This window comes from Protomyctophum bolini (genome assembly GCF_963924005.1).
Source record: "Protomyctophum bolini genome assembly, chromosome: 1".
In the NCBI taxonomy this organism is placed as follows: Eukaryota; Metazoa; Chordata; class Actinopteri; order Myctophiformes; family Myctophidae; genus Protomyctophum; species Protomyctophum bolini.
The window spans coordinates 32,606,486-32,623,529 of record NC_137862.1 but is presented as its reverse complement, the minus strand read 5'-3'; the positions used below and the strand labels follow the sequence as shown (position 1 = coordinate 32,623,529).

At 43.8% G+C, this 17,044-nt stretch overlaps 2 protein-coding genes across 14 annotated transcripts in view; one reads left to right on the top strand and one right to left on the bottom strand.

Moving 5' to 3' along the window:
- Positions 1–10,711, bottom strand: part of celf1 (cugbp, Elav-like family member 1) — a 35,036-nt gene extending 24,325 nt beyond the window's left edge. For 5 of the 12 annotated variants that reach the window (XM_080766909.1, XM_080766911.1, XM_080766905.1 and 2 more), the window contains exons 1-3: positions 10,500–10,711; positions 9,141–9,190; positions 5,277–5,419 (exon numbers count right to left, since the gene is read on the bottom strand). In XM_080766909.1, the coding sequence (XP_080623035.1) occupies positions 5,277–5,389 (113 nt within the window). In that variant the 5' untranslated portion in view covers positions 5,390–5,419; positions 9,141–9,190; positions 10,500–10,711. Of the gene's footprint in view, positions 1–5,276; positions 5,420–7,128; positions 7,267–9,140; positions 9,191–10,022; positions 10,300–10,495 lie in introns of those variants that run through there. The other 7 variants (XM_080766910.1, XM_080766914.1, XM_080766915.1 and 4 more) reach the window with 7 other exon arrangements.
- A 1,197-nt stretch (positions 10,712–11,908) lies between these two features.
- On the top strand, positions 11,909–16,763 carry ptpmt1 (protein tyrosine phosphatase mitochondrial 1). Of its 2 annotated transcripts, none has more exons than XM_080768795.1 (6): positions 11,909–12,023; positions 12,135–12,200; positions 13,254–13,411; positions 14,423–14,503; positions 15,160–15,351; positions 16,019–16,763. In XM_080768795.1, the coding sequence occupies exons 3-6, from the start codon at positions 13,262–13,264 to the stop codon at positions 16,148–16,150; spliced, it is 555 nt and encodes a 184-aa protein (XP_080624921.1). In that variant the 5' UTR covers positions 11,909–12,023; positions 12,135–12,200; positions 13,254–13,261; the 3' UTR covers positions 16,151–16,763. The 2 variants fall into 2 exon arrangements, with proteins under 2 accessions (XP_080624921.1, XP_080624920.1); XM_080768794.1 differs by having other exon boundaries at positions 11,922–12,035.
- Positions 16,764–17,044: the final 281 nt, after the last annotated feature.

Genomic DNA, 17,044 nt, shown 5'->3' with positions numbered 1-17,044 from the left:
AAATAATTAATCTAGTACAGTGAGACTCTGGTACATTTTACTAAGCATAGAGAGGGTCTAAAGTGGTTAAACTGAAGTGAAACATATTATCTAAATATTCTGAGGCACCCCTGGACCTGTGGCACGGCACCCGCTGTGACTGGCAGGATGTGGGACACAGTTACTCACACTGCACTGGAGTTCAGAGAGCAGTGGTCCACCATTATTTAAACTAATAACACAGTTACTCACACTGGACTGGAGTTCAGAGAGCAGTGGTCCACCATTATTTAAACTAATAACACAGTTACTCACACTGGACTGGAGTTCAGAGAGCAGTGGTCTACCATCATTTAAACTAATAACAGTTACTCACACTGGACTGGAGTTCAGAGAGCAGTGGTCCACCATCATTTAAACTAATAACACAGTTACTCACACTGGACTGGAGTTCAGAGAGCAGTGGTCCACCATCATTTAAACTAATAACACAGTTACTCACACTGGACTGGAGTTCAGAGAGCAGTGGTCCACCATCATTTAAACTAATAACAGTTACTCACACTGGACTGGAGTTCAGAGAGCAGTGGTCCACCATCATTTAAACTAATAACACAGTTACTCACACTGGACTGGAGTTCAGAGAGCAGTGGTCCACCATCATTTCAGGCAAAAAGTCCAGCTTAAAAGAAGCCATGATGACGCCGACGGTCTCACAGTGAAGTCAAGAAGAACAACTGTCCAAATGGAAAACGGTCCAATTTGATCGACTGTAACACCAGAAAACTGTCCAAGTTGATCGACTGCAACACCAGAAAACTGTCCAAGTTGATCGACTGTAACACCAGAAAACTGTCCCAGTTGATAGACTGTAACGCCACAAAACTCCAGTCACACAAAACGAGACTACCTGTGTGAGAGTTGGTCTCTCTAGACTGGAGAACACAACAGAACGAAGCGACGGAGAGACCAGACTCAAAACGCTGAACACCACGACGATGAGAGACTCGACAGCCTCACTCTGACTCGATCCTCATGGAGACACAAAGTGGGGTCCAAGTCGCGGAAAAAACTACCCAAAAATGTTGAAATCCACAGAAAAAAGAAACACGCAAACAAAAAAAACTCACACACGCAACAAACACAAAACAAATCTCCTTACTCGAAACAAAAAGCGAGGAAAATGGTTAAATCTGAGGGGTGGGTTTGGGGGGGGGGAGAACGTGGAGGTCAAAACACACACAAAGTGGTCAAGCTGCAGGGTTTGGCCTTACTGGACAGTGGGACGAGATAGAGAGACAGAGAGATAGGCTAACTATACAGAGAGAGGGAGGGGGGGAGAGGCTAACTATACAGACAGAAAGAGAGGAGAGAGAGAGAAGAGGACCCCCTAAATTACCCCCCCCCCCTCATTTAATCATCGTTTTAGTCACCATAGCTTCATATTTATTTCATTCTCATCCGGCATTAGCCAGTAATGGAAAAAGTACTCATATTCTTTACTTGTAACTTAACTAAAAGTATCAATGCTGCAATGCAGAAACACTCTGTAGCCCAAGTAGGGTGGGGGACAGGGGCAGTAGCCCCCCCTACAGGGTGGGAGGGAGGGACAATGAAAGTGCTGATGCTCCGGCTCTTTGTCAGTTTTCCACCAGAGCAGCAGATCTGAGCCGAGGATAAAAAGCTGCTGTCAGATGGATGTGTTGATAACAACTCACAGCTAATCCTGCTACGCATCCGACCTGGACCTCAGGACAATCAGGTTCCGGCGTGTTTGTCCTGTTGTTCTAGTGGGCCCGAGTGTGTGCGTGCACGTGTGTGTATGTTCGTTGCGTGTGCGTCTGTCATACAGTGTTTATTTTGTCGACTAAAACTAAATAAAAAAGGCTATGATGACTAAAACTATGACTAAATATGGTTACAATTGCATCAACAAATAAACACTAGACTAAAATGTTAGGGACTAGTGGAGAAGAGATCCAGTAGAACTAAAAGAAAAGTGATTTTATGCTTGGTTGCGCTCTGAAAATAATATATATATTTTGTCACTAGTTTGGGTCCCGCACGGCAAAAAACCTAAATAGATTTTTGGGTTCTCGAGCTAAAACATCTGGTAACCACTGTGATTGGTTCCCAATCCTTGATTCTGATTGTGTGGTTTCTGATTAGACCATGTACTAAATCTCACAATAAACTACACCATAAATGAGTTATATAAATCCCAGGTGATCCAGCATGTACAGTACTGTACTGTACAGTAGGCTGAACTAGAGATGGGGGAGCGCTTGATTTCCTTACAAACCCTGGCCATGGGGGATTCTAAGCACAGCCCACGTACATAGCATGGTGACTGAGTGACTCCGGGTGGACAGCTTCAGCTTGTAAGGACAGCAAGCGCCCCCAATTCCCTTGTCAGCACAGCTGTTTGTCCTGTACTTTGTTAGCTGTTTTTACTTGATGTTCACAGACATAATCAGCTAAATCTGCATTCAAAAATATGAATTTCTATCGAATGTTAGTTGCCATGAGATTGATCAAACACTTTCTCTAAAGCCCACAGTGCCAATCACGTGTTTTTGTGTTTTTAGTTTTTACACTAGACTATATGGCACAGCTAACCTATCCACCTTTCGGGTCCCAGTGAAGCCAAGAACCAGGAAACCATGTGGTCCAAAAACTCATCTCCCATTCACTGCACGGTTTTCCAAGATGTTTGTTGTTTTCGAGAACGCAAAGAAAATGTCTCTGGGATTATCAACATTCTGGGATGTTATAGTAGTGAACATGAATATTCTGTGCCTACTTAATGGTGCCGGAGATTAGCTGTTCACAGACGGACGGACAGACACGGACGGACACGCGGATGGACAGACGGAGTGCAAAACATACTCTCTCCCCATGCCTTCGGCCTGGTGGAGACTCCCATCTCCCCCCCCCCCCCCCCCTCTCTCATTAGCAGGCAACAGTACAGCACTATCTCTCTCTCCGTTTCTGGCACAACAGCGCTCCTACTGGTACTAATAGTCATACTCGTGCTCATTAACGTCACATAGGTGAACCAACATGGACATTGCTGTTCCTTGGAGTGGTACCACTCAAAAAGACTAAAGACTTTGCCTGCTATGTATGTTTATCATACCTTTTAATTTTGCACTAAAAAACATGCTCGAAAGGAACTGTAACCAAATAATGGCCCGGTGCAGAAATAAATAACGGCCTACTGCAAATAGCAGCCTAGTTCCTACTTCCTTATAAATGACGGGGCCCAAATTGATTTAGCATATTAACAGCCCGGGCTACCATTTGGAAAAATACGGTATACAGACATCGGCGACTATCAGCTAGATTGTTTTTTTTAACATCGGTATCGGCCAAGAATTTCCACATCGGTGCACCCCTAATATATATAGCAACAAGCAATGAGAAAAAGAGGTAGCATCCGGTTTCAGGTATAACAATGTATAGGTTGCACCAGGTCTAAATGGGTTAAAGACATTTATATTCGTAAGAGACCCACAGACACGCACTGTATGAAAGACAGGCAGGCAGACAGGCAGGCAGGCAGGCAGGCAGGCAGGCAGGCAGGCAGACAGACAGACAGACAGACAGACAGACAGACAGACAGACAGACAGACAGACAGACAGACAGACAGACAGACAGAACCAGTAAGACGCGCAAACGCGGGAAGCGAACGCAGCTGAGACCCTGCAGATCATGTCTGTCTGTGTGTCTGTCCTGCTGTTACTGTATATGTGGACCTGGCCCCTTTTGTGCCCATATATGGAGCTGAGTGATTGCTGATGCAACACACTCCATATTTGGACGTATAGCGGGACAGACACACACACAGACACACAGACAGACATGATCTGCTAGGTCTCATAGTAAGTGCTCACTGCATTCGCAATGAATGAATTCCGGTACCCAAGTCTACTGTCTTAGAGGACGTGTACACCCATTTTCAACCTATCTTCATATAATTCTCCTCACTAATGCTCATTATATTATAATTATATTTCATCTTCATATAATGCTTATTATATATTATCTTCATATAATTGGTCTTCACTAATAGTCATTATAAAATGTTACCATTTTCGTCTACTCACTGGCAAGTTAGCATGTTATTATCTTGAGTGTACAGGGTTTGATGAGGTCAGATCAACATATGGAATGTTAGAACAGGTCAGCTCCCGATCTAAGGGTGGTCGCGGGGACATTCTCTTGAGTGTACAGGGTTTGATGAGGGCCGGGCCTTAATTTTCTGGCCTGTTAAGAACTCTAGTTCTCGCCGGTTGCCGGGCCCACTAATAACTTTGGGGCAGGTCCCGCCTAGAGTTTGAATGGACAGGTATCAGTCAAAGGGGAGACATCGAAGAGGAAGGATGGATGGGGAAGGATCAACAGATGGAATGTCAGAACAAGTTCTGACATATATCCATATATGGAGATCTAAGGGTTTGAGGTCAGATGTAGAGTTGCTGGCCAATACTGATGACGTCAGGTCAGGGATCTCCATATATGGGCTTAATTGTACTGTCATGTCATGTACTATGACATCAGGCATAGTACAGGGGGGGGAGGGGCATTCCCATGTATGGGGATATTGAGTGACGGCATCCCATACATGGGGATATTGAGTAACTGACGGGAAATTTTATAGTACTGTAAATCATAGTAAATGCGACCTGCGGGTCGGAAATAAATACAGTGGGCACCTCTCACTTCACACAAGTGTGATTTCGTTAGGGGCGCTAGCCCCTCAAATGCATGGCTTTCCGAAATTATGTCATAGGCTGGTCAAGTCTATGGACTTGTTTGTCGAGAGCCTAATTTCCCGTCCCAGAAAAAGTCTATGGAATTGAATAATTAATAGCATTTTTATAGCACTTTTCCAAGTGCTCAAAGCGCTTTACAATGGTTCATTCATTGGGAGGTGAAGCGGCGAACAGTCGACGCCAGCATCCTCACTTCCCACATTCACACACCAATGGTGGCAAGCTCACACCGACCAACTCATTGGAGGCAATGTAGGGTTCAGTGTCTTGCCCATGGACAGGAGGAGAATGTATGTTTATAAAATATAATTGATGCCAGCCAAATCTATGGACTTTATTGTTTGTTTAGGGATTTGTTTAGGGATGCATTATGATGCCATTTGTGCCAGCTACGTCTATGAACTAGTGTGATTTTTTGTTTCACATGATCTAGGTTGAAAATGGGTGAAGTCGTTCTTTAAGACCATGCACAAGCCAACAGGTGTGGGGGGGGGGGGGGCGGGCGGGTGGGTTCTTACCCCCCCAGTGCCACATCCAGCTCGGGGAGGGGGAGCTCGGACTGGGGCTGCCCAGGACCGGGGTGCTCCGAAGGGGAGGAGAGGTACAGGGTGTCTGGGTCCAGAATATCCATCCAGGGCTGTGCTACGCTGCTACGCTAATACTGGAACACAACAGAGACAGTCACAAGACAAAGACACAAACAAACAAACACACACACACACACACACACACAGGACAGAACACACATATGAACATATAACAAGACAAGACATAATTGAACATAAAAACATTCAATAGACGTACAGAGATACGGAAGTATTGACGTCACTCTATTACAGCGATAGGACTATGATCCTTATTAGCGTTATGATAACATTTTAAAATCGGACATGTCTGAAGTGAGTGGTGCAACAGCGCCTCCAAGTCTGTGAACTCTAATATGCTGATGACAGCACGCTGATTGCTGATACTCCCCCGAGTCCCTACAGCATGCCCTCAATGTGCTGCCACGTACAGAGCTGTCGGTCTTCAGGTCAACATCAAGAAGACACAAATAGTCCACCAACCAAGCGCTACACACAGTGTCACACACCCACACCTGTGTTCTACATTGACACACCCCTCTGGAAAGAAACGGTACCACACTTCCAAGTACCTCGGCAGCATATTCACTGACAGTTGTTTTAATTCAGACATCCAAGCCCGCATCAACATTGCCTCTGACGCGTTTGGTCGCCTAAGGCAGTGATGTTGTAAATAGGTTTTCAATGTAATGAGTCCCAGGAATGCAGGGATGGTCTTTTAGATCAGTGATTCCCAACCTGTGTGCCGCGGCACTTTAGTGTGCCGTTTGATATGTCCAGGTGTGCCGTCTGATTTGACAGAAAGTAACACTAACCCTCCCCCGAAAGCAATATTATAGCTACTGGGCTGCAGGCTTCCTATTGTTTGCTCGTTGTTGTCACACCTAACCATTACGTGCGACAACAAACAAAGGAACAATAGACTCTAACGACCCTCTGCCATTGAAATGTTAATGCTAAAGAGATGCATCCAGAAGACGCTACATTTCGCTCCCTCCAGAAAGACACCACCAGAACCCGACAGTAGAGCACACAGTGCCGCCGGATCACCTGCATCTGACGACGGCACAGCCAGCCGCTGTGCATCGTTTGTGGATTCAAGTTTGCAAACAGCGCCATGGTTCCCGCTAAGCTGAAGCGTCACCTTGATAGTTTGATACCAACCATGATCAACTCGCGGGGGGTGTGGACTGTGGGCTTGCATAGCAAATGTGCCACTCTCAAATAACACAATTGAAGACATGACTGCAGACATGTCGAATGTACAATTTGGTGGATGAATCAACAAGTGGACATGTTGTTGGCAAACGTGAGATTCATTGATTGTGACACAGATGGTGACTACCTGTTTTGCAACTGCCGGGAAATACAACAATTTAAAAAATCTTATTTTTATCAAATATTTTTTTGATTTTTTTTGTACAGAAGTACTCAAGTTTAAGACCATTGTATTGTGGCCAAAGATTTTTGTTCTTGTTTTTGCAACTCTTTTTTTTTTTAATATTACTTTGCATTGACAAATTGAACATGTGTGTGTGCTATATTTTGTATATAAATTTTTATCTCTGCTAAGGTCAAGGGTCTTCACCAACAACAACCTGAAGGCATCACCCAAGGCAGCAGTGTACCAGGCAGTAAGTGTGCCCACACTACTATATGGCTCTGAAGCCTGGACACCCTACAGACGGCAACGATCCCTGGAGGCCTTTCACATCCGCTGTCTGCGAAGGATCCTGGGCATCACATGGGAGCACCACATGACCTATGATGAGATCTACGAACGCACCAACTCTTGACTTCCAGCATAGAGATGATTCTGGCACGTGCACAACTCTGCTGGCTAGGTCATGTGATCGGCATTCCCACAGTCCGTCTACCTCGACAGGTCCTCTCCTCTACGGCCAACTCCAATCCGGCCAGAGGTCTGCAGGAGGGCAACAAAAGCGCTACAAGGACCACATTAAGGGGCTGCTAAAGAACTGCCAACATACCACCCTCCAGGTGTCGCCCACATGGAGAAGACATCCCTGAGACGAGACACGTAGAGAAGTACAGGCAGTGGCATGACTGCGCTGCAAGGACTGTCCAACCAGGTTCAACACACACCTGCTGCCCCACGTGTGGAAAAGTGTGTGGATCAGCCACCAGCCACATGGGGTGGCATGACAATTTACAATTTACAATTTAGGCATTTAGCAGACGCTCTTAATCCAGAGCGACTTACATTAAGCAAGAACAAAAGCATGGGAATACATCACATAAAAACATCATGAAACATGCGTAAGCTAAGAAAGTAACAGTGGAATATCTATATAATGAAACTTATACGTATAAACTATACATATATACTACTATGCTATACATAGTACATGTACTATGGCGTGCTATGACTATATACAATGCAATTCTAGTGCTGTCTACATAACATGCTATAAGTTTTAAATGCTATCTAAGTCTACAGAAGTGCTATCTAGGGTAGAGTAAGTGCTATGGGCCATGATGGAGTCTGAAAAGGTGGGTTTTCAGACCACGGCGGAAGATTGGGAGTGATGCTGCAGTTCTGACTGCCATGGGAAGTGCATTCCACAGTTTTGGAGCCAGAAGGGAGAAGAGTTTGGGACGTGTGGAGCGTTGTCCCGGCGTTTTTAGTGAGGGTACTTCCAGCTTCCCTGCGTTAGCTGATCTGAGTGCGCGGGAGGGTTTGTAGGGGTCAATCATACTTGCAAGATATGGGGGAGCCATACCTTTGGTTGCTTTGAATGCCAGCATCAGAGTTTTGTATTCTGTGCGGGCAGCGACCGGGAGCCAGTGGAGGGAGCGGAGCAGGGGGGAGACATGTGAGAATTTTGGCTGGTTGAAGACCAAGCGAGCTGCGGCATTTTGGATCAGCTGGAGAGGCTTAAGTGCACATGCTGGTAGGCCAGTAAGGAGGGAGTTACAATAGTCAAGTTTTGACAAGACTGTTGTCTGGATTAGGAGCTGGGCTGATTCCTGGGTGAGGAACGGTCTAATTCGTCGTATGTTATAGAGTGTGAACCTACAGGATCGAGTGACAGCTGTGATGTGAGCTTTGAAGTGAGTGTGAGTGCACCAAGCGCTGAAAACCCCCCTTTCCCCCGGGAGATGAAGTCATTAATGGACAATGATGGACTGCCATAAGCAAATAAGTAAGTGTGTGCTATGATTGATCTATGTGTGATCCATCAGGACTATGATTGATTTATCAGTGATCTATCATAGGCCGCTAAGGTATTCAGAGGCACTTGCCTGACAGGCCTGACAGGCAAGTACAGGCAATACAATTTCCCAAAGGTTGCCCACTTGCCCGAAAAGTAACTTCTCCATTATAAAATGACACGTAAAATTTGCGCTTGTAAATAAATAAAAAAAATAAGTTAAATCCAATCGATTTGAAAAACCAGAATGAGTGAAACTGCTAGTTGAGTGCTAATGAGTAAACGGTAGCATTGTACTTCATAAATAGCCAATAATATTGAATGAAGACAGCACTTGCCCGCCGGGCAACCTGGAATAAAACTCCACTTGCCCAGACGTTTTATTTACTAGGTCACTACTAGGTTATTAAACCTAATCAACGGGTAGTCAGGCAATGAGGCAACGATAAACCGTAAACCCCAACAGTGTGTGTCTTTCCAGTCATCTGTGCACTTACCAAGTCAACAAATTGAGACGTGCAATGGTCATCATCAACTCTGATGGACGGAAGGTGTGTGTGTGTGTGTGTGTGTGTGTGTGTGTGTGTGTGTGTGTGTGTGCGCGCATGCGCGCACATCTTACCCTGTGTCCTACTTGTATGAATAGAATCCACTCTACTGTCTTCTTTTTTCCTGTTTAGAAATACACAACATATGAAGATAAATCTAAATATGTGGATAAATCAACTTACACAATAAACATAGTTAGTACTAGACTAACATAGTATGACGTACTGTATACATGACAGACACGCCCCCTTCCTATACAAACGTTCAAACTCAATTTTAACCATGAATACACCCGTCCTTGGTTCTGTTTAGGTTGACCATCTGAGTGGTCCCTCTTTAGTCTCCATCTAAACCAATGAGGTGGATTGAGGATCAGCTGAGTTATATATAGCCTACAGTAACATTCTATTTTATTAGACACACAGAACAGAAATAGGCTATATACAGTATAAACAGCAGATATATCACATCCCTCCCTGCTTCATCTCTCTCCGATAAGAGCTAAGGTGTCCCTGTAGTTGGGGAAAGTTGGCCAAATGTGTGACTCATAACTACTGCTTCATCTCTCTAAAGATAAGGGGCCCCTGCTTTATCTGTCAGATGTAAGCCTCTCTATAGGTTGAGTTTGAACTTTTAAAAGCAGTTTTGTAACTAACCAATCTATAGTGGCATTTAAACCTAACCTCGCCAGAGATAACTGTAATGCTAACCACTAGCTTCTCCTGGCATTTAAACCCAAGATTACTAACCTTTAACCAGAGCTAGCTGTAATGCTAACCACTAGCTTCCCATCCCCTGGCATTTAAACCTAAGATTACTAACCTTTAACCAGAGCTATCTGTAATGCTAACCATATAGCTTCCCCTGGCATTTAAACCTAATATTACTAACCTTTTACCAGAGCTAGCTGTAATGCTAACCACTAGCTTCCCCTGGCATTTAAACATAATATTACTAACCTTTAACCAGAGCTAGCTGCAATGCTAACAACTAGCTCTTCCACGGCGCAGCTAAACTCATCATGACGCATGTTATGTCATGTTTTTACTGCTTAGTAGAAACATGGAGGGTTTAGTTTAGCCCCGTGCAGAACCACAGCCACAACCCAGACACAGAGCACCAATGTTTGGGTGTTTATAGAAGCAATTAAGCACCGCTGGACTCAAAACATACAGCTGTTGGACGGCTAATGAGTTACAGCTGCTCTGCTAGCCAGCCGGCTAAGGTAACCGTTGTCAACAACTGTCTGTCGTTTGCAAACCTGACTGACAGTTAGCCAGCCTAATAGCCAGCTAGCTAAGATAGCCAAAAACAACAGTTAAACCAGCGTAGCTTTCTAAGCTGGCTAACTGTTGTTTGGCTAGCTTTAGTTTAGGTGCTATAGGTGTGATGTTGATGTGATATAAAGTTGTGGTTTTATAACTTCACTTACCAGAGCCAGTCCTTTATAATCCCACAGTGTGCCACGCACAGTGCACGGCGGTGCGTGTGTGTATGTGTGGTAGGTAGGCTTGTGTTTGTTATTGTGACTAGTGTTGTTGTGTGGTGTTGCTAGATAGGGTAGCAGCTGCCTATATCATTATTGTTATTATTTTATTATTATTGTCAGCAGAGGGAACTGTAGCTTCAGTCCTGTATGTTGGCTGTAAAATGGCAGTCTGCAGAGCGCCCCGGTTGCACACACACCAAGGATACAAGACTGACGCCATCAGAATGCTTCATCGATACCTGGACACGACGCCAACGTCATCAAAAAGCTTGTGTGTGTGTGTGTGTGTGTGTGTGTGAGTGTGAGGGTGAGTGTGAGTGTGAGTGAGTGAGTGCGTGCGTGCGTGCGCAGGGAACTTCAACCAAGCTGTAAAGCAGGGGGGGGGGGGGTTATTGATTGATTGATTGATTGAAATATTTATTAACAGTTTGCAGAATTACAGTACATTTCAAGCATGACCCAATAATGCATTACACTTGTTTACAAGAGGGTCCACCTTGTTCAATTCATCAAAACATTTAGAGACGTACAAATAGACACTTCTATATAGCCAAAGAACAGAACAGGAATTCATCATAAAACTCACTCACAAAACAGGCCTGAAAATCCACCTTTCAGCAGGCCCAAGGCAAGGGAGAGAGAATTATATGATCACCCCCCCCCCCACACACACACACACACACACACACACACACACACACACACACACACACACACACACACACACACACACACACACACACACACATTTTATATATAGGCCTACAGTGTTTTTATTTGATCTTTTGTTGTTTTTACTATGATGATATTGAATCTTGTTGTTATTGTAATTTGTCCATGTCATGTCTATGAATTGATTGGATAATGCCTAAGTAATCAGCAATAGAGCCTTGAGCTATTTTAAAAGTTGTATTGTACTATTGTATTGTACTTTTGAATAAACAAACTAATTCAACACGTTGGAGGACACCAAGCTATTTTAACTATATATATTTTTTAACAATTTATGGTTATGGAGCTTTTATGCGGTTTTATTTTAATTTTGTTCTTTGACATCCCGTAATCCCTAAAACAACGTGTAGAGGGCAGTAACGCGCCACCGATGCTTCTTTAGACTGTCGGAAAATAAAGAAGAGTCCAGATGATGCCATTGTCCGAAGTGTTAGCCACTCTGTGATTGGCTAGTTTGGTTGTCATGGCAGCCAAATTTTCGCATATCGACGAGCTTTAGGTGTTGTTCTATGGTGTTGTTGCCCTGACAACCATCGAGTAGTACACTAATCAGCCAATTACGGGGTAACATCCCCCCGGGCTATGGGTTGAATGCTGGACCTTGGAAGCAAGCTGGAGAACCAAGAAGCAATGAAGAGAGACAGCATAGCACAGCAGTTAGATTTGTGTTTAGTTAGTGAGTTAGTAGCCTCGAAGGCTTTCATTTTGTCTGCGAAAAATGAAAAGTGAATTAGTGTGAGTGAGCGAGTGAGTTAGTTATAGTATATTTTATTTCATTTATTTAGTTGCAGATTCATGATAAAGTGTGATTTAAACTAATTCGTGTTTCTGAAACTTCATGTCAAGGACCTCCATCTGAAAACAGTTGTGTTCCAAGGACCCCCAGAGACCCCTAAGGACCCCATATACAAGGTTTGTCTAGGTTTAAAAATAATGATTTAAACATTAGGCAGACTGCTGTTCTATACCAGCCTTGTTTAGTTGTGTGTGTGTGTATGTATGTTCTGTTATTGATGTACAGATATATTGTTTAGAGTCTAAACTTTAGACTGATGCTAGATTCAGTGTCTGATAAATGACTAACCTACCTATACATATAGTTTTAGGCTTCATATAGCCGCAATTTGCAACACTATATTTATTTTAATAATGTTGAATCTAGAGTTGCAAAACCAGCCATTGACAGTCCATACATCCGTCTGTTCTACCCTACCCTAGCCTACAACGTTGTGATGTAACCCATTTTGTAACCCATTTTTTCACCCAGTGTCAATTATCTAATGTAATCCTGGGCTCTACACTCCCTTTGCCAACCTGGGGAGAGCAACGGACTGACTTAATGCTTCCTTCAATGCATTAGTGTCCAAGCCGCTTCTTTTCATCTGACAGGGGGGAGTTTCCCCGGTTGGACGTAGCGTGTTGAAGGAACACGTTATTCCAACCAGTTCCTTTCCCCTCCATCAGGTACCCTTGGCTAGCCTGGGGACCATTTCATTTCGGTATATGATCCGGGAGGGAGCGGATGATATGGTTACGTCATGTTGTAGTATTGTTTTGTAGTCGCCAGACAGGAACAACAAGCGGCGGCAACTTCCTTTTCCCTCTCAATAAAAGCTACAGGCTACGAGAGCTTTTATTGAGAGGGAAAAGGAAGTTGTCGCAGACTGTTGTTCCTGTCTGGCGACTACAAAACAATACTACAACATGACGTAACCATATCATCCGCTCAAGCCCGGATCATACAGACTTTTGAAACAGAGACCAGGCTTTCCTCCGAGGTGGTGGAAAGCCTGGTGAGGCGAGGTTAGCCCTTGGCTGGCCACAGTGGCCAGGGATAGAGACCAGGATTACTGCATGTTTTTTGTGAGGGTACCGGTGCCGGCTAGTACTACCCTAGGGGACACAGGGAGAACATGCAGGGCCTTTTCGTCAACCCCGCTAATATTTATTCTATTTATTTTCTAGGTATAACAATGTTATCAGCAGCAGCAGCCAGGGTGTTGTTCTACCCTACCCTGGCCTACAACGTTGTGATGGAGAAGGTCTCGTCTAGACGATGGTTCAACAGGATAGACGACACCGTACTTCTAGGAGCTCTGCCCTTTAGATCCATGACTAAACAGGTATGTGTGTGTGTGTGTGTGTGTGTGTGTGTGTGTGTGTGTGTGTGTGTGTGTGTGTGTGTGTGTGTGTGTGTGTGTGTGTGTGTGTGTGTGTGTGTGTGTGTGTGTGTGTGTGTGTGTGTGTGTGTGTGTGTGTGTGTGTGTGTGTGTGTGACTAAACTGAGGTACTGATTAATGTAAACATTTTAGTGCATGGTCAGTATACTGTATAACTTCAGTCTAGACACACGCACACTTGCGCGCACACACACACACACACACACACACACACACAGCAGAGAAAGGCATGATTGATATATCATTATCTTATTGACGACTGACAGACAGGACAGAGGTCAGATATGATGTTATCTATTATATGATGTGCTTCATTCAGCTACAGTACATACACACATTATTGCACAACATACAGTACATGCATACCTTCACATCACATAAGATGTCAGTAAGTAAGTAGGTCGAAGAGGTTTATTGTCGGTATTAGCCATCTATCCCTGTTATAATCAGTTTAATCACATCCATATTATGAAGGTTTATTGCAAGTTGCACTTGCAACTAGTCGCAACTCCTTGCAACAACCACACCGATGCAATACGTTATACGTGCTATGACAAACAAACAAAAAAGTAAGAACTTGTATGTCCCCTAGTGAAATTCCAGTGGTAAGCTATGTTGTTTTCACTGCATGAAGGAATAGCGGATTTGGCCAACCCCGAAATACCCGCAAATATGTTGTTTTGTTTGTTATACTTTTGAATCCGGGAGCTACCTCTGTGTCTCATTAGTTGTTGCTATACATGTAGCAACATATTTAAAAATAATTATAAATAATAATAATAATAATAATAATAAGTTGAATAAGAATTTGAAGATTTGCAGAAACAGGTCTGTGTGTGTGTGTGTGTGTGTGTGTGTGTGTGTGTGTGTGTGTGTGTGTGTGTGTGTGTGTGTGTGTGTGTGTGTGTGTGTGTGTGTGTGTGTGTGCGTGTGTGCGTGTGCGTGCACGTGCAGTTGGTGGAGCAGGAGCATGTCAGAGGTGTCGTCACCATGAATGAAGACTATGAGACCCATTATTTCTGCAACTCTGCCACGGTGAGTACATTATTATTATTACTTGTGCAAGCAGAGCGCTGATAGGCCTATTTGGCACCTCATAAGTGTAAATCAAATAGCCTACAATTGAAACCTGCTACTGCAGTGATTTTCTCCTGTGTTCAATGCGTTTGTGTGTGGGCACAGATGGGCAGGGATCTTTTTTAAACGGAGGATGAAAATATCAGTTTTGGAAAAGATCTATATAGGTGTAGCCCACGTCTGTTATAGAGCGCATTCGTCATTTTACAGAAATAACACCGCTGAATGCAGCAATTGACCAATCAGAAGCAAGCATTAAACAACGCTGTGTAATAAACATAATTATTTACCATTTTACAATTAGTAGACACTGGCCGGTGTTCCCCAGGAGTCTGTACTTGGTCCCTTCCTTGTTTACCTCAAGATCAGTCTGTTTGCTGAAAATGTCTATCAAGGACTCTATTGGCCCTAAAGTTATGATGCCCTTGATCGCAGGGAATTTTTGGGGGAAATTCTGGTTCCGACTTGGTGGTTACGGCCTGATGACTACAAACCACTGAATATAACATGATGTGAGGTTTCAGCTGTGCCGACCAGATCAAATACCTCAAAATGGTATTGATCCCAGTCAGGCTTAGGGTATGTTTAATATGTTTCTCTGTGTGTCTATACAGGAGTGGCAGTCTGCCGGGGTGGAGCAGCTGGTTCTGAGCACCGTGGATCTGACGGGGGTCCCCAGTCTGGCGGACCTCCACAGAGGGGTGGAGTTTACCCTCCGCCTCAGAGAGGAGGGGTCCAGTGTCTATGTCCACTGTAAGGCTGGACGCTCCCGTAGTGCCACCATGGTGGCTGCTTACCTTATAAAGGTTAGTCCTATACACATAGGTCCATTTGGTTTAATTGATACACTCCCAGAGTTACAGACCTGTACCCAGAAGGAGCACTCTTTGACCATCACTGTCCTCTTTTTAAATTAAACTCTTGGTATACTATCGAGTCGACCCATACGTAAGCTATGGGTATCGGGAAGTCAGGACAAGTATTGGTACATCTCTACTTTATTTTATACTGAGCTGTGAACTGTCCTCTCCTCTCCACAGGGTAACCAGAATGCTTGCCGTAAAACATGCTTGCCCTCATTTTTCCACGCTGACTGCACGGTTCTTGTATTCTTGTATTTGTTTTACTGAGGTTAAGGTTAGAAATAAGTTTAGGGTAAGGCATAGTTTTACTGAGGTTAAGTTTAGGTTTAGGCATAGTTTACAGAGGTTAAGTTTAGGAATAAGGTTCGTTTCAACAGTTTAGGCATAGTTTACTGAGTTTACGTTCAGGAATACTAGGCAGAGACCGTTCCGCCAGCTCTACGGCCGAGGCGACTGTGTTTTGAGGCGTTCTGGTATTCCTCCACAGAGCCGTATACAATTGTATGTTATACATACAATGTATAACATACATGTTATACATCTGTACTGTATGTGAACTGTCGTCTCCTCTCCACAGCTCCACAGATTTAAACTCTCCTCTCTCTCTCAGCTGCACAGAGTCAGTCCAGAAGAAGCGTGCTCCAGGCTGTTCTCCATCAGACCTCATGTCCTGATCCGCTCTGCTCAGATGGACATGCTGAGGACGTTCCACCAGGATGTGTGTGGAGCACAGAGTCACTGATCTATGAGGACATACCACCAAGAAAGTTCTTTCTGAAGGACGTCATGGATACGCCATGACGCTTTTATGGGTGGCAAACTGAAAATGATGTCTGTGGCCTTACCTTCTTTTTTAATACACCTTGCATACCACCAGGATGTCTGCGGAGCACCGAGTCACTAATCTGTCTTTATTGTTCAGAACTTATACGTTTACAAGATGGTGAAAATGGCCAATCTTTTTTTATGACATACTTCTGCCATCACAGTGAAACAAAACAAACCTTCTGGAAGAACCTTCTGCTCATAATGGTATCATATTATCGTACTGTTATTATTATACTAATATTACAGTCAGACTCCAGACTGTTAATATTATTATTGACATTGTGGGTGATTGTTATCAATACAATGCATTGTGATGAGATGACGGGGTGATTGTTGTTATCAATACAAAGTGTGTGTGTGTGTGTGTGTGTGTGTGTGTGAGAGAGAGAGGGGTCTTTTACTGGATACCTCATTCTACAGGCAGTGAGATGATTACTATATGTATGGGCCTATGAGATGAAAAGGGGGAAAAACTGAATAAATGAAATTGTTGTACCAACGTGTTTTAGAGTAATAGACATCACTCTGCCTCCATCATCACCATCCTTAAAGTAGTATTTCACCCAACAAGTACTTATTTGCTATCAATTACACACCCCACGAAGTGAGACAAATATCAAGTTTAGTATTGGGATTTATGTTGACTGTAAATCAACAAAAGTCAAAATTACATTTTACTGTGTTCCAAATATGGAAATAAAATATTGGAAACAAACAATCTGGATGTCAGACCAAGACCAGCCACTAACAAACCGACAGAGCCTTCATGTGTTCACACTGTGTAATGATCTACCTTCACAAAGTCCAC